The sequence below is a fragment of the Dreissena polymorpha genome, chromosome 2 (assembly GCF_020536995.1).
Source record: "Dreissena polymorpha isolate Duluth1 chromosome 2, UMN_Dpol_1.0, whole genome shotgun sequence".
NCBI lineage: Eukaryota > Metazoa > Mollusca > Bivalvia > Myida > Dreissenidae > Dreissena > Dreissena polymorpha.
The window spans coordinates 82,575,115-82,601,767 of record NC_068356.1 but is presented as its reverse complement, the minus strand read 5'-3'; the positions used below and the strand labels follow the sequence as shown (position 1 = coordinate 82,601,767).

The 26,653-nt window shown below is 34.3% G+C and overlaps 2 protein-coding genes across 4 annotated transcripts in view; both read right to left on the bottom strand.

Moving 5' to 3' along the window:
* LOC127867805 (uncharacterized) overlaps positions 1–26,256 on the bottom strand; it is a 63,592-nt gene extending 37,336 nt beyond the window's left edge. Inside the window, exons 1-4 of one of the 2 annotated variants that reach the window (XM_052409263.1) lie at positions 26,171–26,256; positions 22,601–22,775; positions 13,344–13,450; positions 3,944–3,989 (exon numbers count right to left, since the gene is read on the bottom strand). In XM_052409263.1, coding sequence (XP_052265223.1) covers positions 3,944–3,989; positions 13,344–13,450; positions 22,601–22,754 — 307 coding nt within the window. In that variant the 5' untranslated portion in view covers positions 22,755–22,775; positions 26,171–26,256. Of the gene's footprint in view, positions 1–3,943; positions 3,990–13,343; positions 13,451–22,600; positions 22,776–25,816; positions 25,948–26,170 lie in introns of those variants that run through there. The other variant, XM_052409262.1, reaches the window with a different exon arrangement.
* The window catches only part of LOC127867807 (trichohyalin-like), a 291,013-nt gene that overhangs the window by 104,666 nt on the left and 159,694 nt on the right, over positions 1–26,653 (bottom strand). The window lies entirely within an intron of this gene.

The window sequence follows — 26,653 nt, the reverse complement described above, 5'->3', positions numbered from 1 at the left end:
ACAAATTCCTGAACTTGTTTAATAAATATGGTATGATATGACAACTCGTGTCAGATCCTATATATATGAGTCGCGTTCTGAGAAAACTGGGCTTTATGTATGTGTGTAAAGTATCATCCCAGATTAGCCTGTGCAGTCTGCACAGGCTAATCAGGGACTTAACTTTCCGCCTTAATTAGATTTTCATGTAGAAGATACTTCTTTTAAACGAAAAATACCATAAAAGCGGAAAGTGTCGTCCCTGATTAGCTTGTGCAGACTGCACAGGCTAATCTGGGATGACACTTTACGCACATGCATTAAGCCCTGTTTTATCAGAACGCGTCTCATATTCTTAAGTTTTAGACTAAAGTGTAAGAATAAGTTGGTGAATGCAGGCCTCGAGAAAGCATGAGAATAATTCCCATAGCGTATAGGCAGTTGTTAAAAGTGTACTCATTTAATGTTGAGTTTTTAAATCAGGTGTACTCATTGACAGTCAAGTCAAAATTAGCCAAGAAGAAAGGAAAGGAATCAACAGTGCGTAAGTACAATCTTCCAAAACAAAGACAGTACAAAGTTACGGTAGTACATACCAAGGTTTTTAAAGTGCAAAAAGTATTTCATTATAAACACAGTACAACATTACTGTAGTACATACCACACATTTGAATCAGTCTGCTCCACACACATACCAACCAAGACACAAAACAGAAGCCTAACACCTGGGGCTATTCCACCAACAAGCCCCACATTGAACTAGAGTCAGGATTGGAGCCACACCGGGTGGCCATATGGATATGAGAGGTTTGACAGGAAGTATGAATGAAATGTCTGAAAACTGAATTCCAAGGAATTCAACTGTGGAACTATTAAGATGATTAATGTCCATGAAAGTAATAGGCAGGATTATGATCTACGCAAACAGTGTGATACAATTTTTAAAAAATGAAATCATTGGTAGATGCATCACAAAACGCAATAGACAAAAACTATCTTTGAAATCGGTATTTGGCAAAGGGGGAAAATTTTAAGAGGCAAACTCATGCTGATAGCATAAAAAGATTGATGGCTTGAAAACAACATTATGAAAAGCTAAAACAAGAGCACCGCATAATGGGTGCCAACGCTCGGCTGCGGGTGCAGTTTTGAATAAATGAAAGCTTGTCAGATTTTTTTTTTTTAGAGGTCACAGTGACCTTGACTTTTGACTTAGTGACCTTAAAATGGGTGTGGCGTGTAGAACTCATCAAGGTGCATCTACATATGAAGTTTCAAAGTTGTAGGTGGAAGCACTTTGATTTTAGAGCCAATGTAAAGGTTTTAGCACGACACGGACGACATGACGAGCTGGCTATGACAATACCTTGGGTTTACTCCGAAAACAGCAGAGCTAAAAATTATGTGTGACCTTCAGCAAGATATGTTAGATTGAAAGAACTTCAATTTCACACACTGTTACTGTTCCTTTCTTTAATACTTGCTAGACACCTGTCTGCAACATGTCAACCTCATTGTCCATCATGCTTAGAATTATTATTCAGATTGCAACATGCACATGTTTGACATTTGATCTCAAAAATGACCTTTGGCTTTGTAAAAGAGGCACAGAGCATGTATGTCACACTCATTCTTAACGTGAACATTTTGTCGAAATTATTTTTTTTAAACTATGACAAAGTTACAGGCAAATTGTATAATGCCAAAATTTGATGTTTGACCTTTAAGTGTGACATTGGCCTTTGAGTTAGGGAGACAGAATATCAAGATGAAAAGCCATCCATCTGCACATACAGAACATTTGTTGAACATGTACACACAGAAGCACTGTGATGTCTCAAATTCAACATGAGACCTGTGTAACCTTGACCTCGGAGCTTTCCTACGTTACTTTAAAAGTACATGACCAGAAATAAGTTACAGTTTGGACCTGACCTTTGTCCTATTATAGTACCCTTGATCTTATGTCTGGGACAAGGTTGTTACTTATGCCACACCTTATCCAAATGTGCACATTTGTGACAAACAATTTTAAAATTACATGATGACAAATTTACACCCCAAACAAGCTGACCTCTGAGGCAGGGACAGGGGGGTTACACATAACAAGTCCTCTTCCATGGTAAACATTTCAGGGGAAAACAAAATTACATGATGAAAGATGAAGTTGCAGTCATGCATGTTGGACAGAGTTACACACACAGGCATGTTCACACCCTCATACTCTCTATATTTTAACTGCTTTATCCATTTTTCCGCAAGAGGGCTCAGAAAAATCATATTGATGTCATGGTATAAGGTGGTTAATAAATGACATAATCCACAAACTATGAATGATTATTGTATACCCAAGTGTTCTCTAAGCAGATGGTTGAAGTCTACCTGGCACGACACTGGAATTTGACCCTTTTATATTTAGAATAATTGAATATAATCATTTGAAATTTTTAGACATAAATTACAAGATATTAACGATCATACCAATCAATTATGCATGTGCTATTTAAGTAGATGGTAAAACGTATATAACATGCAACTGTTAGGAATGTGACCCTTTCTAGTTAAGAATTACCCTCACACAAAAGCAGTAAACTCTCAAACCATTAAATTGTTGGCTTCCACAAATGGTATTTAATCACATACAGTGATCCAGGAAGACCAACAGATTGTACAAGGAACTACCAAAAACAAGGCTATGAAGGTACTGCAATACAGGAGGATCCACAGGTCAAAATTCCAATAACTTATTTTATTTTCCTGCAAATTTGAGGCCTTAAGAAACCCATTAACAATGGAAAAGGCATATAGTTTTCCCACATTTTACCTAAATGTACCCAATTGAAGGTTTCTAAAAAATAATAAAAAAATCACAACATAACCCTGTTAACAAAGTTTCCTGACAATATATTATGTACTTTGGGGGTTATTACAATATTTAGTTTTATTATATTTTTAGTAATAGACACCTAACTTTGCTCTGTGGTTAAAGGAAAAGGATTAAGGTTAATCCTCATATTGCCCTTTATAATTTTACCATGTTTCATTTTGGTAAATTTGTGAGAAATTAAAGGATTCATCTTTTGTGGACAGACTGAAAAACAAAAACTGCCCTCTAGTGAAAAAGTATGGGAAAATTAATTACAGCATTCTGGCGAGGCAGCATGTGGATATTATCTCATAAACTTCAAAATTGTTGCACACAATAATTTCTAGTTGCGATTTATGTGACACACAAAATTAAAGGGACAAGTAGAAAAATGCCAAAAAAAGCCGTGACAAATATAAAATTACCATGAGTTTACAGAGTACTAATCCAACTTCCAATTTAGATCTACTTTCTGATAGGTTTTACAACATAATCAAACAGGAAGATGGCATTGCCATCTTGGCCAATATACACAATAATGCATTTGAGGTATTTCTCAGTATTGAAAAGTATTCTCTTTGTTTTCCAAGACGATGCTGCCTGCTGCACGAAAAGGTTCAGCTGGCGAATTTACGGTAATTAAGAATATTTCGCAAGAGAACAAAACTTAAAAACGCCATTGGTCAATGATAAGAAAATAGGTTTGTCAAATGCTTTCTACAGCCATAATAAAAAAATTGGTGACAATTTAGGAAGTTTTTTTTACTTATAAAAGCGAAATGGTTGCAATTTAGACAATCAAAGTATGCCGTTTCAATCAACATTAAACAAAATGTTTTCTACAATCAAGGTTTTAAGATGAAATTTAAATAAATTTTCATACAATGTGTTATTTATTACTTTTTGTTGTAAATATTATTTTCTTTAAGAAAAAAATGTTATAGTAATTTAAAATGCACTAAAATTTATTATTTTATCGTTAAAAAAAGTTTTTTCAATTACATAATTGTATTAACAGACCAATGTCTTGCATATTTGCATCAACACAAACACAAAATATATAAATACTTGTAAAAAAAAATCAAAAATAATTCATACCTTTGCATTTGTATACAGCTCTCTTGGGCAAAATCCTTTTCAAGCACTAAATAAAAAAGCAAAAAAAGTTATTTAATGGGAAATAAAAAAATACATATTTAAGCAAAGAGAATCATCATACTCAAGAGTCATTGATTAAATGCTCTTCAAAATAAATAAACATGTTTATAACATTTTCCAGAGGACTGACCAGACATGTTACATCGTTTTTGGAAAAGTCCAAGCATGTTTTACCTACCTATTGTTTTAATAGATAAAACAAATGTCTTAATTGTGGTTAACTTATTGTATAGATAAGTGGTCTTTTGTGAGAGTAAGTCTTCAATTTCTTTTGTACTGAGCGTTGGGTAGCCTGCAAACAATTTTGACTCGAAGCAATGCTCGCGTTTAATAGTGAGTTTGTAAATAGCATTTACTCAATTCAGCAAGTGACTTTTTAAAATCAAGATAACAGTGAAAATCATTTCTTGCTCGAGTAAGCCGCTACAAAAGCCCACTGTCCCATGTGTCATATCAAGTCACCAGCTATCAGGAGCGTATCTAATGGGTAAACAATTAACTGTCTACCACATTCTAATCTCTAAGTTCAGAAGTCCATAATGTCAACTAAAGTACAAAATAACAGTTTCAAAATTCACTTGTACACAAATTTGTCATTCAGGAGATGCAGCTGCGCATCAAACCAACCAAAACAATAACAATTTCTTTCAATGATTAAAAAAAAAAATGTAATTTATAACAAAACTAACAGATTGTGCATATTCTGCTGACATATTCAATGAAAATAGTGTCCAGAACAATAATATTTACTTATTCTTAAAAGCTGCTTTTCCAAGTCATTTATTTATTTTTGGTCCATCTTACTGAACACTGCAGACATTGTTTCCTCAATTGAACATTTTCATATAATCTTCAACTTAATTGTTTCCTTTTCTGGGAAAAGAATTAGACACAGTTTCTTACTTTCTTACAATACTTGCCAATCCAACAATCTAAAAGTAAATTTCATTATGCACGCCCTCTGCTGAAAATAAGGGACAAAAGATAAATGAAAGCAGAATCTATTAAATTAAATCTTCAGCTGTCAACCGAAATGTTGCAAGGATGATGTGGATAATAGATTTAAACCTGTAGTTATTTACAGATAGCCCCAGAAATTCAATCACATATGCATTTATTATGCTTGCTAAGTATTTTTGAATTTTCTTCAGAAAACAGTCTCATATTTCAACAGCATGCAGATCTATGTTAGTGACAATGGCCATGATGATTATTGATAACACAACCTGGCGGATGCTTCTGTTTTTACAGCAATTAACCAGTGTTGATGATAGGTCATAATATAGGGATTTTATCACACAATAGACCTTTTTCAGAATAGGCCTAAATTGATAAGAGCGCAAAGTCACGTGACTTGCAGAACTCCAGAACGAGGCTGAACATGTAACCATTTACAATAGTCCCGCATCTGATTTCAACCTTTCACTCTTATGAACATTAGGAGATGTAACGATTTAGTAAACACAATATGACATTGTCAGAATAAGTAATAAATATGTACTTCACAGTTGAAGTGTCAATACATTAAAAAAATCTTGATTAAAGTACTTGTTTTTCTTTATTTTTTGCACACATTTGACACTGTGTGTTAGAGCTTTTTATCGCGTTGTTTGAATAAAGATCTATCTTGTTTATTGATGCATCTGTGGTTTAATAACCCCTGTGTGTAGCACAAACCGATCATCTCGTTATGATCAGATACTGTGGCGACAAATACTAAATAAAAACATCGTGGTAGATGCCTGGCCATAGAACATCATTTATGATACCCAATGCCTATCGCGGTAGTAGTATTACGTAGTCATTTCTAAGACTAATGTAACGTCAAATACTCTAACTAAATACTTGATAGATATTAGCCAGTTTTATTATCATAATACAATAAATGCTGGACATTCTTCCGAGCCTATTTTTCACACAGGCGGACATTCGTTCCTATGTTTGTGACAACTTGAACATTCGTGCCTTCGTTATTTTCAAAATGTGGATAATGGTTCCTACACAATTTTTACTGCCTGGACATTTTGTTCCTAATTCGTTATTGCCCGGAGATTCGTTCCCTGTGAAAGAATGTTCGGATACATACTTAAGTGCCTAATACCTATGCATTCGAAATATTTATTAAATTTTATGCTAAACACGAAATCTATTTAGCGGATGCCGGTAAAATAAAACTCTGTCATTACGTAGTAGTCATTTTAAGAGTGTTCGATAGTCATTAGTGTATAGAAGAACATAATTAAAACAAGCATTTTCGTTGACCAAAAATGTTTCCAAAAAATACAGACAAAAAAGATGTATGTCATAAAGTGACATATATTTATCACTCATAATCACGTTTAAAGAGAAATCAAGGTGCATGCATAGACAATTCAGTTTGCTCCATGTTTGTTTTTTTCACCTGTATAAAATAATTCTTCAATATTGCCTTTCACTGTAAAAGAAAATTATTTTAAGGTAAAAGAAAAATGACATAACATTAAAATAGTGTCATGTAATTTGCATTTTATATTGCTTTTTATTATGATGGAGTCAACACACATCTTACACGTTTGATCGTTCATTAAAAATAGTACAGACCAACAAACATATACTTTTGAGAATTCAAGTAATATAATAACGTTTTGTATAATAATTATGACTTGTGTATATTTTGTGCAAATATAAATGTTTATTCTTCAGAGTACATTTGCTCTGATGATCGTGCGTATCTTGAAGTTTAATCAAGAAGAAATAAAATATATATACACGTATACACTAGTGTTACTAAATACTATGGCTTTAAAATAATTATGACTTAGTTGTTAGAATGTTTATTTTATAACACCTCATCAATTTATTTACTAAACAACACATGTATTTATGCATATGTTTGCTGTTATTGTAACCAGTGTCAGTGCTCATGAAATTCCTGATATAATTAATACAATTCTACTGGTTTATTATCATCACTATCCTCCGCCAAAGATCTATACACTTTCAGCCTCGTTCTGAAATTCAGCGCGTCACGTGATATCTAACAAGAGCACCGCCTTGCGGGTGCAGACCGCTCATGTATTTTCTTTTTAAAGGTGAAGGGACTCTCATTTTCAATCACAAAGGAGGGAGGGGTGGAGTGGAGAGGGGTGCATTGTGTGGGGGTGTGGACATTTATTACATTATCTTCCAAAAATGCGAAAAAAAGGAAAAAAAAATCGGGGGGGGGGGGGGAGGGGGGGGGGGGGGGGGGTGGGTATCTTGGGTGCGATGGTTGGACGGTATTTCAAACATAAAATAATAAAAATAAATATTTGTGTTTTTTAACCGTTTCAAAAAAAAATGGGGGGGGGGGGGTGAGGTGGGGGGTATAGTGTGAGGGTGTGGTGGTAATTTGTGAGATGATCTTAAAAAATAAAAATTTAGGGGGGGGGGATTCGGGTGAGGGGAGGGGGGGGTGGGGATTCTTGGGTGCGATGGTTGGAGGGTATTTCAAACATAAAATAATCAAAATAAATAGTTTTGTTTTTTAACCGTTTAAAAAAAAAATTGGGGAGGGGGTGGGGTGGGGTGGGGGTATAGTGTGAGGGTGTGGTAGTCATTTGTGAGATGATCTTAAAAAAAAAAATAATAATAATAAAAAAATAGGGGGGGGGATTCGGGGGGGGGGGGGATTTGGGGGGGGACGGGCGATGGTTTGGGTGGAGTCTATTGTGGTATGTCAGGTAAGAGTAGTTTTGTCAAAGTATCAATTAAATCTAATCATAAATAAAGAAGTTATTGCAATTTAAGCAAAATTTAATAATTTGACCTTGAGAGTCAAGGTCATTCAAAGGTCAAGGTAAAATTCAACTTGCCAGGTACAGTAACCTCATGATAGCATGAAAGTATTTGAAGTTTGAAAGCAATAGCCTTGATACTTAAGAAGTAAAGTGGATCGAAACACAAAATTTTACCATATATTCAAAGTTACAAAGTCAAAAAAGGGACATAATTCCGTAAAAATGACATCCAGAGTTATGCAACTTGTCCTTTTACTGTACCCTTATGATAGTTTGCGAGTGTTCCAAGTATGAAAGCAATATCTATGATACTTTAGGGGTAAAGTGGACCAAAACACAAAACTTAAACAAATTTTCAATTTTCTAAGTATAAAGGGCCCATAATTCCGTCCAAATGCCAGTCAGAGTTACATAACTTTGCCTGCACAGTCCCCTTACGATAGTTAATAAGTGTTGCAAGTATGAAAGCAATAGCTTTGATATTGTAGGAATAAAGTGGACCTAAACACAAAACATAACCAAATTTTCAATTTTCTAAGTATAAAAAGGGCACATAATTCTGTCAAAATGCCAGTCAGAGTTACATTACTTTGCCTGCACAGTCCCCTTATGATAGTTAGTAAGTGTTGCAAGTATGAAAGCAATAGCTTTGATACTTAAGGAATAAAATGGACCTAAAACACAAAACTTAACCAAAATTTTCAATTGTCTAAGTATAAAAAGGGCACATAATTCTGTCAAAATGCATGCCAGAGTTATCTAACTTTGCCTGCCCAGTCCCCTCATGATAGTAAGTAAGTGTACCAAGTTTGAATGCAATAGCATTGATACTTTCTGAAAAAAGTGGACCTAAACGCAAAACTTAAGCAAAATTTTCAATTTTCTAAGTATAAAAAGGGCACATAATTCAGTCAAAATGCACGCCAGAGTTATCTAACTTTGCCTGCCCAGTCCCCTCATGATAGTAAGTAAGTGTACCAAGTTTGAATGCAATAGCATTGATACTTTCTGAGAAAAGTGGACCTAAACGCAAAACTTAACCGGACGCCAACGCCGACGCCGACGCAGATGCCGACGCCAAGGTGATGACAATAGCTCATAATTTTTTTTCAAAAAATAGATGAGCTAAAAATAGCAACAGTGGTGGTATTGTGAAACTGGTCTATTTTAGACAGCCTCCAGCCCAGTAAAAAAAGTTTTATTTATGACTCAGAACTAGAAAACAAAGAATAAAAAAATTAACATCAAAAGAATATCACAAATTTAAGAATTCTTTTTTTGATTTTTAATGTCCCCAAGGGCAAATACATTTTCAAGATGGGGAATCTAATTGAAGATATAATAGTGTGTAAATGCCTGAAATTGGGACAATTTGCTATCTAAAATCATTAATTGGGAACATTTACGTTATGTAATCATTACATTTAGAATTTTTGGTCTTTTTAATTGCTTTATATTTAATTGCACAAAGCCAATAAAATATTCAATACTTTTAGTTTCCTTGTTTTGGAAAATGTTCTATTTCATTCCTCATTTGGACCAATATTCTTCATCAGAATCAGGTTAAAAATAATCTTTACAAATGCACTTCTGGGGCCTGGTTTAACACTTACTTAAAACTAAATTTTGAAACTTAAAACAAATTAAATAAGGGTGTGTGCTTTGGATTACAAATTAAAAATTTAGGCTTATTTTGAGAATAAGATCGACTTAATATTGAAACTACAATCATGTTCTATTAATATCTTATTTCCATCTACCAATATTTCTTATATAGATATACAGTAGATTTTGCTTAATTGAATAGCCCATTTGTCACGTCCGAATATTCAACTATCCGGAGTATTCAATTATACGGAATACGTTATGTTTCCAATGTTATCACTAACCGGTTGTAATCCTCCTGGAAAATGTGCTTTTCATGCATAATCAAAACATCGTTTCGACACATAAAGCGTTTAAAAAAAGTTAATATTGGAATTAAATATTGAATCCATTATAAATATAATATCAATGTTTTGTTGAATACCCAAATGAGAATACAAATTTTGTAATCCAAAACACACTTTCTAGCTTTAAATAAAACGTCCACATGTATTTCCTTTGCCCCCAACAAAAACCTAGCGAAAACTATGCAGCAATGTAAAATGTCACGCCATACGGTGCGTGTAATGATTTTTCCCATTTTTATTTTATTGCTTACCAAACGCTTACGCTAGCAACATCTATGGCTCATGTATTGTCCTGGTAAAAAGCGCACGAAAATTAGCGTGGGTGTATATACACTGTCGAAGGAAAACTTTGTAGCGAGGAGAATGCTGTATCTTTGACATTACGCTCTTTCAGATAGTTTAGTATTGAAACAGATAATGTACTGTGTACTGATTTACCGGAAAATCTGGTCAATACTGGATTTAATTTTGGTTATTGTGAAAACATGATCAGCAGTGTTAAGACTGCGATGTTTTGACAAATGTGCGCGTTTGGGATTGTTCGACATCATGTTTAGATATGATTTACTGTGACGCAGTTGTGTAGGTTTATAAACACGAACTGAGAATATAGTGTAACATTCCATCACCTATTGCAAACTGTTGAGCAAGACACGTCAACAGTTTGTTTCTAATCAGCAACACACTCTTTAATTGTTTATAAGCGACAACAAACTGTTGAAGTGTATTACTCAACAGTTTCCATTCGAAAGTTTGCACCTGACTTCACACCGGAGACTCCAGTGTTTGCATTGTACTTGCTCGCATACTACACCTGTTAGTCACGTGACGCTTGACAGACGCTGCATACATGCATAGTGTGAAATTAAAACAAAGGCAGTCGATTGAGCGTGTCTGTCAAAATTGTAGATACGATGCGTATCCTTGGAGATTTGTGACACTCTTTGCTGGATTATAGTGTGGATTATAGTGTGCAATAGAAAATTGGCTATTCAATTAACCAAAATACGCCATATTTGCTATCAGAATATGTGGAGTTTTTTCAACGGGAAGAGATGCAAATGGTTTGGTGTTTTCAATTTCTATTCAACTAACCGAATTATTTGATTATCAATTAAGTGGAATCTACTGTAACACCTTATGCAGCCAGGCCTTTTTCTGGCCATAAGAGAAAAAATAAAATTTCTGCATTGGGAATTTTTTCGGAAAAGTCCATTGAGATGGGAAAAACCAATTCAATGTAACTCTTTATAATAATTTACATAAGAAGAATAAGATCGTTTAAATTATTAATTATAGTTATATACTTTGTTAGATGTTATTAAGGCATAATAATCATAAGACACTTCGTTCTAAAAGAAGAAAACAAAAAAAACACGTATGTTTTGTTGGAAATTGGGATTTTTTTCACATTGGATGATTTTTTCACCATTTTGCTTTGGAGTGGGTCCATTTAATGGACCCGTAGAAACGCCAGAAAAAGGACTAGCAGCGATAAAAATAAGGTTACAGAAATCACATGTTTCCAGATTATGCTTAAAGGGACCTTTTTACAAATTTTGGCATATGTTACAATTGAAGCTTGTCATTAAATGATTTGTATTCATAAATGTAAACATTGGATCTATAAAGCTCCAGCTAAAATCAAGAATACAATTAAAGATAGAAAACAAGAGCTGTCTCCATTGGAAGACATATGCCCCAAAAAACGCTTTTTGAAACCTAAACACAGATTTCGAAACCTCAACGCGGAACCTAAGTTCAAGGTCAAGGTCAAAGGAGTCAAATTTATGTGCGCATGGAAAGGCCTTGTCCATATACACATGCATACCAAATATAAAGGTTACATCTGAAGCGACATAGAAGTTATGAGCATTTTTCGAGCGGAAACGCATTTTTTTTATGATTAAAGGGCCGTAACTCAGAACTGCCTGGGTAAATTTGGCTGATTATCGAACTTAACCTAGATTTTATTGCCTTAGAAATTTTGATGAAGTTTGGTGAAGATCAGATGACAATAGTAGTTATTTAGCGGAAACAAGAAAAAACTCCTAGATCTTATGACCATACACATTATCATGAAGTATGGCAAAGATCCTATGACATTTGCTTGAGTTATTGAACTGAAAGGAGAAAAAACGCAATTTTTCGATGATTCAAGGGCCGTAACTCAGGAGTGTCTAGGTCAATTTGGACAATTATCAAACTTGACCTAGATGTTATTGCCTTACACATTGTTATGAAGTTTGGTGAAGATCTGATGACAATTGCTCGAGTTATTGAGCGGAAACGAGAAAAAAACAAATTTTACGATGAATCAAGGGCCATAACTCAGGAGTGTGTTGGTCAATTTGGTGGATTATCGAACTTGACCTAGATGTTATTGCCTTACACATTTTGATGAAGTTTGGTGAAGATCTGATGACTATTGCTTGACTTATTGAGCGGAAACTAATCCGGACGGACTTACTGACTAACTGACTGACGGACATTGCGATTTTAATATGCCCCCAGAACCTATGTTCTGGGGGCATAAAAAAGTAACCCTCAACTGGGCTCAAACCATTGGCCCCTGGAGTAAAAGTCTATCGCTCAGAATTTTCCCATACATGCCAGAAATGTTTGGGTCCAAATTGGGACAGTCCATTAAAAATGTCGGGACATTTGACCAACAAGCAGGACACCTAAAAGGATCAATCATGCCACCTTTACTGAAGTCAGTAATCAGCTAATTTCTTACAAAACCCATCATTTCTGGCAAATATTGACGATAAATGTGTTTAGAATTGCATGAACACAGACGTTCTCCATTTTCCAGAAGTAAACAAACATGTGCACTATGCGGATGAATCCATTTGGGACCAGGCAACGTTCAACGGGATGTGCACACATCAAGCACTGATTTTATTCAACCAATCATCCATTAACTCTAAATTTAGATTGATGCAATATGTACAAATTATTTTTTGAAAATCAGTCAAAAACAAAAGTAAATTTATGTCTCTGGTATCGGTCAGCGCTTGTTTGACATATAATACAATGAATACCGCGTAATAATAGTATCTTTGGACTTGATTTGGGCCTTGAAATACAAAAGCAATCTGCTTAATGCACTACGATGCATCTATCACTAGCAATTAACGACCCTTATCATAAAAAAACCCTGGCATAAATTCCCGATAAAATCAATAATTTGCCGATACATCACTGATAAGGTGTCAAAAACAACACTGGATCACTCGACTAGTAGATATGGTTTGTTAATAGGGGGCAATAAAGGGATTAGCTATGGTAATTAAAGACGAAGCTTGAATAGGGAATTTTATTGTGAACTTATAGAGCGTATATCGTTTTGTACGAATGTCGGGACAAATAGTGTAACATCGGGACACCGGGACAAACACCCAAAAAGCAGGACTGTCCTGCCAAGATCGGGTCGTCTGGCATGTATGATTTTTCCTCCCATATAAGGAGACGTTTCAAACCAAATTATCATAGAAATGTTGTTTCTTTTCTCAGTTACATCACATCACATGGTTACACATGCTATATATCCTATGTTTGAAGGCTACAGCCCCCTTTTCCAAGCCTTATAAAAAGAAAACTAGCTGTACAAACAGAAATGTGTACCCTTGCACAAGACTGTGAGGTCAGTAGATTGGTAGAAAGAAACCAACAATGTTTGCTGCACCATGCGTCTCTGGCATCATCACTTTCTGAGAGATTGTCCTGAGAACCTGAAATTTCATGTTAACTTTGTTGAAGACACTGTTAACACATATACATATACGTGGTAAGATCTCCGTGGCTTTTTCTCATAATTTCAAGAATATGACCTATACCCATCCATTAACTTAAAATTTGCAAAAATGCATTATTGCTTGATTTGTAACATTTTAATACCGGTAGTTATTGATCAAATTTAATGAATTGTAATCATAAATATATCAGTAAAGTGGATATTACAACTTCAAAAAGGTTAATGTCTACATGTAACAGATTTATTTCCAAGCACCTGAAAGTAAAACCATCAATGGGAATTTAAAGACAGGATTTCAGAACTAAAAAATGCTATTTGTAATTGAAAATATGACAAAATTATGTTTATATAATCAGCCAGAAAAGTTTTGATCTCAGGTCAAATAAATAAAAGAAGACTTCCCAAAAGATTACAAAATCAGTCAGTCTGACAACCTCTTGAAACTTTCCAGAATAAAATGCCAGAATTTACATAATCATGCAATCATTTGTGTCTTGTTCTAAGAAAACTGGGCATAATACATGTGCGTAAAGTGTCGTCCCAGATTAGCCTGTGCAGTCCGCACAGGCTAATCAGGGACGACACTTTCCTCTTTAATGGTATTTTTAGTTTCAAGGAAGTCCCTCCTTACCGGAAATCAAGTCTAGGCGGAAAGTGTCGTCCCTGATTAGCCTGTGCGGACTGCACAGGCTAATCTGGGACGGCACTTTACGCACAAGCATAAAGCCCAGTTTTCTCAAAACAAGACACATATCATGATAATTATTATTGGTTTTAGAAATTGCAAAAATGTTCCAGCGTTACTTTTATATTTTGTTTCATATGGCTGTGTTCATGAAATCTTGAAAAATCTGTCAGTCGCGAAATCAGTTTCTGTCAGTCCAACTAAACTATAACAGGAAAAAAAAGAAAAAGAGAGAACCTTTTAGATTTTGTATTGTTATGTTTAAATATATCTTTATATTGCCTTCTTATTATGTAATTAAAATTATTATTGCAGAAAAGTGTTATTACTTCATCACATACACATTCAACCACTTTAATAGGAAAAGATCTAGGATCCAAAAAGATACAGGGTAAGGATAGAAGCATTGTGTACATTTGGACCAGACAATGACATTTTTTTCATAATTTGCTATATCCAGACCAGGGTATCCATAAGTCAAATGCATGCAATTAAGGGTTTTTAGCACAAGAGTTTCAATTATTATTTAACATTAGGGGAAAAATATCAATTTTGACATATATTCATATTTTTTTGTTGACCACCCCAAAGGAACCAAAAAGGCGCAACGTACAGCTCCCTCCTATTTCGCTCTTAAGCTCGTTCCCTAACAACTTTTGTTTTTACTTTAATTCATGACATTTCACAGGTGTTAGACTCTTTTAAGTAGCATTGGAGCTTATTTTCGTTTATTGCCAGGCTGGCAGCTTCATAATATTTTAATGGCAAACCGTTTCTCATTATTTTCCGTAAAGCCTACAGCTTTCACATGTATACTTAGCATATCGGGGTGACGATATCAAGTGATCCGCATTTTAAATAACGCGCTTAAAACACCACGTGACTCACCTACATACCCGGATATTCAACCAGATTTTACCATTCATCGATTTGGCGTTCTGTCGAGTGGTTCGTTCGTTGTACAGGTAGGTAAATTACCTTTTGAAATTGATATGATGTATTGTTCTTTATTGTTTAATACTGCCTTACTAAGGACGTAGTCCTAGTATTTAAATTTGTTTGGCAATAATTAGATCCTCAATATCTGACGAGCTTTGCTCGCGGAAGACACCGTCCGAAATTTCGAATTTCGGATATGATGATTTTGTATTGGCTGTTGTTCCCAAAAATACAATAAAGTATGAAATTATTGATAAAACGAAAGGCAAGGCAGTTGTTTGCACGAAGGTTGCTAATAATGCATGTATAATTTATTCCAAAAGTTATACAGTAAAAAAGACTGACAGAAATATGTTGTCAGCTTCTACGAGCACGTGCATCAATTCAATAATGAATTCCAATGTGTTTCATTTTTCTAAATTGTCCAAGCAAGAAATTGACAATTTGAAAGTGGCTCTTTGATTAAATTCTGATGACGTAGTCACGGAAAATGATGACATTACCCACTAGAATGGGCATAATTTAGACAATTGACCAAACATCCATTTGAAAATGGACCATTATGATAGTGATAATAATGTACATTTATATTACAATAATAAGAATACTAGGCTGAATTCTCATCAGTCTTGTTTGACGGTATAGATAATGATGAGGTTTTATGGGATTTGCCCACGTTAAGGGCACTTGAAAAGGGAGCTTCCATTCCCTAATATTTGGCTAATTTTATTAACACTGTTCTGTTCAGTGTGACGCTGATTCAATTGTTTTAAAATATATATTACCAGATAATTGTATGTATCTGGGTGCACCTTTGATTAACAATGAAATTTGGAAAGTCCTAGAAAATAGGGCATGGTCACAAGATCAGGGCTCAGAATTTTGCGGCAACAGGGATTGTGAATATTATTAAGTTGGCTAAAATATTAAAGACACAGATTTCAAGTAGTCCTGAGGTTATTAATTTAGTCTCTGATATCATGACCATTATGGGCAAAGTACTATATAATCTATCTCTTAGACGCAGGTATATGATAAGACCAAACATAAACAAAAAGTATTCAAACCTGTGTAATGTTTAACACACCAGTTTCATCAATGCTGTTTGGTGATGATATTAGCAAAGAAATTAAGAACTGTGACAATTGTGTTGCTTTGTGAAATAATATGAGAATGAGAGGGCGAGGGTACTATGCAAGACCCTTAAGAGGATCTCTGCATAGAAGTTTTCATCCTGCTTCTTTCATTGGTGGTTTTGAACCTCCTAATGCCATAAGGTTCACACCATACCCTCAAAGGGGTTCATACATAGGGGCAACTCGATCATGCAGTGCCTTTAGAAGAGTAGACTATTCCCAATCCTACTGTTACTATGGCTGACTAGTCAATAAACTAGTGGTGTGCACTGGGGAAAAATTTAAGTATCATGTGCAAAAATGGGAGAAATTTATACTAGACTCTTGGATTTTACTTACTATTCCTGGCTATAAAAAAAATAATATTTCATTTACTCCCGCTGCAAAACATTATTTCAAATGAAATTCCATTTAGTTTTGATCAATTATTAACTGTAAATGAGGAAGTAAAACTTCTACTTAAAAAGGAGCAATTGTACAGTCAAGTGATGAAGACAATCAGTTTATTTCTACTATTTTTATAGTGCCTAAAGCCAATGGGAAGAATAGACCAGTATTAATTTGAAATATATAAATGAATTAATTGTTCATGAGCACTGTAAATGAGAAATATTTAAAATGTTTATGGAACTCATTCAGAAGAATGATTATTTTAGAGTATAGATCTGCAGAATACATATACTTTTCAGTACCTAATGCATGAACACAATCAAAAATTTTGATATTCAGATTGAATGGAACTCTATAAGTTTGTTTGCATGACGCTTGGTTTAGCGCCAGTTCCAAAATTGTTTACATAAAATTTACGGCCAATATATGCTTGGTTTAGATTTATGTGAATCATGTGTTTATATTATATCTAGATGATTCAATTAACATGCATCAAATTAACCTGTTTACAAAATTCAAACGGGATTCCTAGACACTTTGAAATTTTTAGGATTAACTATAAATAATGATATACCCCTATCTGTATTACAACCTTCTCAGATAAAAGTGATTATTAGTCATTTTGGTTTTGTCATTGATTCCATCCGGTTTATGGTGTTTTTAACAGAGGGCACAGTACAGAAGATTGTGACTGATGCTGCAACTTTATTGCATAAAGGCATGTGAGAGGACGAGAAATTTATTCCTTCACAGGCAGATATCATGTAGTTAATGCATTTTTTGCTATTCTAGAGGTGCCTTTGCATTATAGAAGCTAAGAGCGCGATCAGTTAAGAGATCTTGGGGATACTTATGACTTTGATAAAGGTACAGATTTGAGTGATGAAAGTAAGGAGGAGTTTAAATGGTGGATAACTATTGCGGTCTCTAGAAATGGAAAGACTATGAGGCAAAAGGATTTTTTGTATCACTTAGCAACTGATGCCTCTATGGAAGGATGGGTTTGTTATGTTGCAGATAGTGAACAACATGCAAATGGTAGATGGAGTTGAGAATAGTGTATGTAACATTCTATTAATTATTTGGAGCTATTATCCATCTTCTATTCTTTGCAATCCTTATTTTCTTGTCACTGTGATATTCGTATTCAGATACAAAGTGATAATGTTACTTCTGTGTCTTATATTACAGATATGGGAGCAATTAATTAACACCCTATGGATTGCTTAGTAAAACACATTTGGATTTGGTGTTTTAATATACAAAAATATACTTATTTCAGCAATACATATTCCAGAAAAGATTAATATTTAAGCAGATTTTTATTCTAGAAAATTACTCAAACTCTACATAGTGGATATTAAAATCTGATATTTTTTCTAGAAGTTGAAGACACCTTTTTTAGTCATATACTGACCTTTTTGCGTCTAGGCTTAATAAACACCCCAGGAAACCCGATACCTTGCCGGTCGTGTAATACCATAGGGACAATGCTGTGCATTTGGCATGAACTAAAAATAGGGTAAGTAAATTGGAAAAATTACATTTTTCAAAGTCAAATTTGTAACAACTGTGTATTAACATTGATAACATAGGTAATGGCCTACATGTAGAAAAAATCCTGACAAATTTTCTTTACAAAATTAGCAAAATGTGGCTCCCTGAAGTAGAAGATCATGCAAAACGGGCCATGTTCAGGCATTTAGGGGAGAAAAAACTGCTTTAATTTGAAAGCCAGTACAATAATTAAAGGATTTATACAAGCTTTCACATGTCTGCCATAACCTCTCAGCAGGGTTTTCCAGAAAAAAAAACTATTTATTGTGGAGATATTTGCGTTTTTAATGAACATATTGGGAAAACATTGATACCATCTGGGGAACACCAGGAAACCATATGTGGGCAGTGACTTTATAATTCTTTTTCGTGACAAAAAAACTAATTTTCAGCCATTTTAATTGAATTTCTTTGCTTTGTAGAGGTCTTTAGTAAGTGTATGTGGGCACAGAATTTATCAATGTTAATACACAGTTGTTTCAAATTGGACTTTGAAAAATGCAATTTTTCCAATTTACTTACCCTATGTAAGTTCATGCCAAAATGCACAGCACTGTCCCCTATGGTATTACACGACCCACAAGGTATCGGGTTTCCTGGGGTGATAAACAATTAGATAAATTTGTGTAATGGCTCCCAGAACTAGGGTCTTATGGTGTTGATGTTTTTTATATGTCTTGTAGTGGAATGTAACCTTATATTTTCAACCTTTTAATTTGATTGGCAAAATAGTCAATAAGATTATTTCTGATGAAGTAGAACAGGCAATTTTAGTTTGTCCTGTTTGGAAAAGTCAATCATGGTATTGATTGGTATTGTCTAATATAATCATGGTATCCATTGGTATTGTCTAATATAATCTCTTTGCCAGTCAGGTTACCGAGACATCTGGACCTATTGTTTCATCCGCACAGCAGCATGGTGCATCCCCTCAGTTGTTCTTTGAAGATGGTGGTGGTGACTATATCTGGCAATCATTGTCGAGTGGGGGAGTTTCACAAGGAGCTGCAGAATTTGCCCTGTCAGCCTATATACCAGGCACAAGGAATCAATATTGTTTGACCCGGAAACAGTGATATTTATGGTGCGGTTCAATGGCTTTACAGTCCTTTTCAAACAACTGAAAGTGTAGTGGTATTTTATTTGTATGACCACCATGAGGATTAGAAATCCTATTCAGTGTTTAATACTCGATCATTATGCAATGCTATTGTAGACATTGCCATTTTTTGGTAACATTTAGTGTTCCAATGTATTTTTTATTACTAAATATATAAAAGGAATATTTAATATTTGCACAGTTCTTCGTAGATATAGGTTCACATGGAGTGTGAGTACTGTTCTCAAGTTTAATGGTCTTTGTATCCATTAAATAAACTGACTATGAAAATGATGACACTTAAGGTGTCTGCTTTAATAGCATTATCTAGCGCCACAGGGCTTAGACTTTAGTTAGTGTTACTTAACTTAGGCTATATGAGCACATATTTTGTGTGTCCTAATCATCTCAAAATCACTAATAAGCATAATAATTATCTGTTAGTTTTTATAACTTTTTCATTATGAGAAATTGTGTGTTATGCATAGCGTGTTGTTTTATGTACAATGTACTGAAGTCTTAAGAAAGGTAAATAATTTGTTAGTGTCTGATGTAACCTATAAGACAGTCACCACTTTTACTGTGGCTAGGTGACTAAGGAAAGTTTTACAACTTTCTGACATAGACATTGGTATTTTTAAGGCTCGTATGTCTACATCTTCAGCTACTTCTGCAGCATATAATAAATGTAGTAAGTAATTATTTTAAACTAGTAATGAAATGTGTTGATGAAGATTGGGTATCCATAATGATGTGTTGATTTGTTTTAAATGGGTTGAATCTCCTGCGAAAATGTCTGTAGTGTTACATCCATAAATGATTGATAATGATAGTTATGACGGAAGGGTTTAGCAAAAGATACTAAACTGCTATTATTGTGTGTGTTTGGTTTTGTTGCTTGATTTAAAGATGCAAAGTATACATGTGAAAGCCGTAGGCTTTACGGAAAATAATGATCCCTCTTCCAAGCTTTAGTGAAGGATGAGGGACATTATTTGAGTAAAGCCGGAGGCTTGAGCATGTATACTCCCACCCTTCTTTATGAAATTATATTATTTATTCTGAGAATATAATTGAATATATGTTTATTTGGTTGATTGAAGTTTAATCAACTCTTTTCCCTTCCCTTTGTGCTTTTGTACGATTTTGAAGCAACAAAACAGTTTTAAAAATTGGTAAAATCTGGTTGAATATCCGGGTATATCGGTGAGTCACGTGGTGTTTTAAGCGCGTATTTAAAATGCGGATCACTCGATATCGTCATCCCGATATGCTAAGTATACACAGGGCTCGACAATAACGGTGGTCCGTTGACCCGGGGTCAGTAAAAAATAGAAAGGACCAGTGAAACTAGAAATTTGGTTGATCCCTCGGTCCAGTTAAAAATCCTGGCCAGCTTATTGTGAAATACTGGTGGAAAGCCGTTTTCATAAAAAAACAACTTTATATGTTCATAATAAACCAATAATTTCATCATTATTTTAAGGGCCGACTCGAGATCGGGATAAAAATAGCAACATATTGGAAATTTCAATTTTTCTAGATGCCCGATGACAAAAACCTGTTGTCGCATCAAAAAATTGATTTGCGATCCGCAAATGTCTCCAGAAAATGTCTCCGGACTTTGCTGTGATCGATACACAAATTAACATAAAATTCTAATCGTTCGGAATGGGAAATGAACAAAATGGTATTTATTATTTTGAAAAAGCAGCAATAATCAGCATTTTATCGATCTTAATACCATCAGAATATACTTTGTTAACCGTAATAATTTATACTGGAGGGCGCCAAATGTGGTTTTGATGTTGCGGGAGAGTAAACGTGCGTATTTTCAAGATTACAAGTTTTCGAGATGTAGAATTTTATTCTGGGGGTGGTTGAACCTAGGCCTTAAAACCTAAAACTAATAAAGAGAAGCTTGAAGAACAGCGAAAATATGAAAGGGATATTGGGATAGTTTAGTAGATAGTATAGTTTTCTTTTTATAAATGCACAATACATTGTGGATAGTCCGGAAAGTAAGTTGAAACTTAATAAAATAACAGATAAATTGTTGGACCACTTGATTTCATGGAGGACCAGTAATTTCTGAAAGCTGGTGGTCCTTTGCCTGGCTTTGGGTCAGTAGGTAAAAAAAGCAGGGGTTTTTTTTGGCCCGATTTTATAGCCGAAATTCGGCTATGTTCCCAATCCCAAAAAGTATACTTTTTTCCCAAAATGTGGCAAAAATTCCCAATTTCCAAATTATTATTTTTTTTTTTAAAGAAGTCTAATGCGTATTTTATCTCAATTTCAATTCAATTACATCTAACAAAGTATTATATGATTTTGTTCTTTTAATTTGAATGATTATAAAGAGTTATATCAAATTTAGTATTTCCCTAATTAGTAGACTTTTCATGTGGAAAAAAAGGCTAATGTATTTATTTTCCCAATTTCATGAAAATGCCGATAAAATTCCCAATTCCAAAGCCATGGGCTATCTTCCCAAAAAGTGGAGAAAAAACCCTGAAAAGTTAGTGTCAAGCCCTGTATACATGCTCAAGCTTTACTCCAATAATGTCCCTCATCCTTCACTAAAGCTTGGAAGAGGGATCATTTTCAAACAATGAACATTAGAAATTAAAACAATAATAAACGCTACAAATTTTAAAACAAAGCAACTGGTATCACCAGAATTCAGTCACTGTATTGCCTTCGAAGTGGAGGCATCTCGCAAAAACTTGTTGTGAAAATCCTCGTATGCAATTAGTTGAAGAAGAATTAAATTTAAATGCCGATGTCACGTTCCAAACTAAAATAGTCCTTTCCAAATTGGTCTACTAACCATTTGAAGAAAATCTGAAAAATCTCTTTTTGTTAAGTTGAGCTTGAAGGATGTGTTGTTTATTATTATTTTAATTATTGTTTTATTATATCAATTTCCGACATGATTTATTGTATTTAAATGTGATCCAAACCGATATTTTATTTAAACATGATATTAATTATGCTCCTGAAACCGGTATAGTAATTTGATCGTAATAGAAATGGGCCGATTAATGTGGAAATTTACGTCAATTACGAATGCTTTTTCTAGGAATTAAAATATTATCAATTGATATTTTTGTCGGTCAGTTGTTGAATCAGCTGTTGGTCCCGAGTAAAATTCGCTGGTCAGGACTGGGGGACTGACTGTTTTCGAGAACTGTGATATGGGCAATAACTGAGTGGAGAAAAGAAATTGATCATTGTTTAAAAATTAACACTCATTTTGTGGCGTGTCTTTTACATTTAGAAAGATTCATTTCAATGTGTTATTTCCACAGTCTATCTTACCATGGCCTATGTCCTCGCCTTCAAACGTCCACACTTTTTCAAGCACAAATGCTCCCTTCACATCAATGCTGTTTCGGCTTAGAGATCTGCGAATCTGACAAGCTTTAGATCGCACAACTGTACAAATGGCTGGTGATGAAGAGACACCCTTCATTGCATTGCCTTCTACTTTAATCTGCAAACATATCATTCCATTTCTAAAACAATGCTTCATTAGAAAAAAAAACAGACTTAAATCAGTGTTTGAAAACATCCATGCAACTGGACTAAGTTAAAGTCAAAGTCGGGGTATATGTGTGGATAAGAAATGTTCATGAGCAACAATTGTGAAAGAATCTGAGTTGTATCAAGCGGTATTGGTATTTGAAAAAAAGTAAAATGTACTTAATCTGTCACAGATGGATAGTTTGAATGATTCTTAGATCAAATTAGATCAGTGTAAAGGTATGAGATCATGGCACTTCGATATGCCTTCCCTATCATATACTTCTCAATTATTTATAGCATATGGACAGACAGAAGTTCTACTTGAATGCTTTGAGCTTTTATGCGTACGTACGTACAGCTCAAAGTTCTTCCTGATAACAGCTTTTTTCCTGTCAAAATATTATGTCTCAAGTATGTCTATAAAATCAAGTTCAATCAACTGTCTTAATACATTCTAACAAACACAATAATATTTAACATGGCCATCAATTTGTGTGTCATTTATATAGAAATACTCAAAACCAAAACTTTATAATAAACAAGAGATGTGTTTGTCAGAAACACAATGCCCCCTGATGCACAGCTTTGAATTTTTTTTGTAACCTTTGACCTTGAAGGATGACCTTGCCCTTGACCTTTCACCACTCAAAAGGTGCAGCTCCATGAGATACACATGCATGCCAAATATCAAGTTGCTATGTTCAATATTTCAAACATTATCGCGTAACTTTAACTAAGGTTAAAATTTTGGGACAGAATGACGGAATGACAGACAGGCCAAAAACAATATGCCCCCGATCATTCGATCCGGGGGCATAAAAAAACGTTATCAAACCGATAGCCTAAGTATTGATTTCAACAATTGACAATTTGATCTTCTTAAAGGTGGTTCCGGAGATATTCCATGAATTACGCTTTGTTGGTTAGACACTTGATCTATCTCACATAGGATTCTGGAGATAGTTGATAGCAATATTTTGAGTTTGGAATACTCATGATACTGGGTATTGTCAGTTGCATAAACTTACATATTTTCATGAATTGTTGATGTGTTTGAAACTTTAGATTAATATTATTATTATGCAAGTACACAATATCGCCTAAGTGCTTTCAATTTGCCCATCAGACATATATGTATGATCTGTTTGTGTTCATTTATGCCAGAAAATAGTTTATGTCGCTAATATTACCGATTAAAGGGGCCTTTTCACATTTGGGTAAATTGACAAAATTGAAAAGTTGTTTCAGATTCGCAAATTTTCGTTTAAGTTATGATATTTGTGAGGAAACAGTAATACTGAACATTTACTATGCTCTAAAATAGCCATTATATGCATCTTTTGACAATTTAAAACCCTGAAAATTATAAAGCGTTGCAACGCGAAACAAATTAATAATTTGGAGAGTTCTGTGGTTGCAGTGATTCATTTTGATGTGCGTCCCGCGTCCTAGATGCACGTTTTTTTCTGGGGACGCATCATTCTCAAACATGTGCGTACTCGGGACGCATTGTTTAAAAAGTCCGATTTTCAACATCGTCAAAGTTGTACATGATATCGAGTTCGATTCGTGGAGATAAGTGAAACACATGTTAACACCGTTTTGAAAAGTAGAACGGAAGTAACATCACTACATTCAGAATGTAATACGCGTATTTTGATTGGTTAAAATATATCAATTATCCAATCAGTTACGGCGTTTTATTAAAAGTTCATTGGATGTTTACTTTGCTGTCCCGGATGGTAAACAAAGAAAATGCCACCCAAACAGGTTTTCAAAATTGATCCTCAACAATTTAAACTCGCTCAGTGTGTAGATATTTATCGATAGCGCAGCCTCGATGTAAAACATGTGGTTAAATGTGAAGAATAAACGGCGGAAAACACATTTTGTGTTTGTCTGTTGTGAGCGCAGACAGTTATATTGTAAAGTGATGTTATTATAATTTTCTGGATAATTTGATCATTGTTGTTTTTTCTAAAGTGACAATTAAAAATGTGCAAGTTCTGAAATAAATAGCATCTTTTATTTTTATACGGTACATACATAATAGTGATACAGATCGTACAGCATTCCGTCCTATGTAACGTAGAATGTAAGTACATATAACAACACAGACTTCTGCTGTTCATACTGCAGGATGTGAGAGGGGTTTTTATGTACAGAATAAGGTCTTGACCAAATTCAGGAACAGTTTAACTGTAGGGAACCAGGACAAACTTATGAGAGTGAAGTTGTGCAATTTTGTCAGAGATGAATTTATGGAAAAAGCTCTCCCTGTTTGAAGAAAAAACAAGGCGAGAAGGCTATACACCTTAAATACAGTATGAGTGTTGTTACACTAAATATTTATTGAAGGTTTAAACCTTTTGACCAAAGCAGACATTGTCTTTTGTCACACTGTTTAAAAGGGATAATTTTGACCAAAAAATTATTAACACTAGTCCTCCAATATATTAAAACTCTTTCAGTCCAAATTGTTAAATAAGTTAAAAGTTCTCTGTTTTAGATGATATATGTTTCACTGTTTGTTATTTAAAGTAAACAAATAAAGATTTTACTTGCTATAAACCTATTTCTTTTTTTAGCTGTAAAATTGCACAAAAGAGCCCCTGGCTAAGGCCATCATGTTAAGTAGATTATTTGTAACGAATTTACAAAGACACAATCTGGCACCCATTGTTTTCAGTTTGGACCCATTGTTTCAAAATATGCGAGTCCCAGGGACTCATTGATGTAGATTTCAAAATGAATCACTGTGGTTGTCGTTATATTTTGTGAAAATACGAGGATTGCTTATATAAAGTATAAAATACACCTAATATTGTATCCGGAAGGATGGCCGAGTGGTCTAAGTGGAAGACTTTTTACTCCAGGACTCCAGGGGTCAGTGGTTCGAGCCCTGCTGGGGGTTACCTTTGTTTCTTTTTTTAAATTTTATTATTGATTTTTTACTGCCGCTGTTTATATCCAAATGTTAACATTTATCAATATAAAGCATTTACTGACCAACTTCAAAACATGCCAAAATCTGTGAAAAGGCCCCTTTAAAATCCCACCTGGATTCCACAGTAATGAAAATAAGGCCTTATGACAGCAAAACATGAAAGAGAATAACTCTACATATTTAATTAACAAATGATACATTATAAATTTAGGTATCTTCTTTAAATATGACCTGAAACTTTGGAGTTATATGCGTTGAAATTGACCAAAAAAAACGCATGAAATCTTTCTTCAGAACTATTAATGATCAATTGTCTGTTCTTTAGTAATGGGTTTCTTAAAATCTAAAATGCGTATTTCAATAAAACAATTCGTGCCCAAAGTTAAATAACATTCTTTTGTTTCGTAGTTACGCACCAGAAGTTTGACGAGCGGGAAAATAAAAAATCTACATTATCGCCATTTTGAACAATCGGAAGTCGTAGGGCGTTAACGAAAATGGGCTACTGACACGTTTGGCAAGGCTAAGAGTGACTAAATATTTGTTTTCTGTACGATTGTTAACCAAAAGACCCGATAATTTTAACTCTATTGTATTAAATAAAATATTTAACAAAACTGATTTTTTTATTATTATTCATGGATTTGTTAAGTCGATAAACTGAAACTTTAGATAAAGGGGGAGCTGTAGATGTGGCCTATTGTAATTTCATGAAGGAATTCGATAAAGTAAGTCATGTAAAGTTAATTCACAAACTGAAAATGTATAATTTTGGTCAAAAATATATAGACGGGATACAGACTTTTTTGAGCAACCGAAAACAACGTGTTTAAGTGAACGGAGCGAGTTCAGAATGGAAAAGTGTTGTGAGTGGAATACCGCAAGGATCTGTGCTCGGG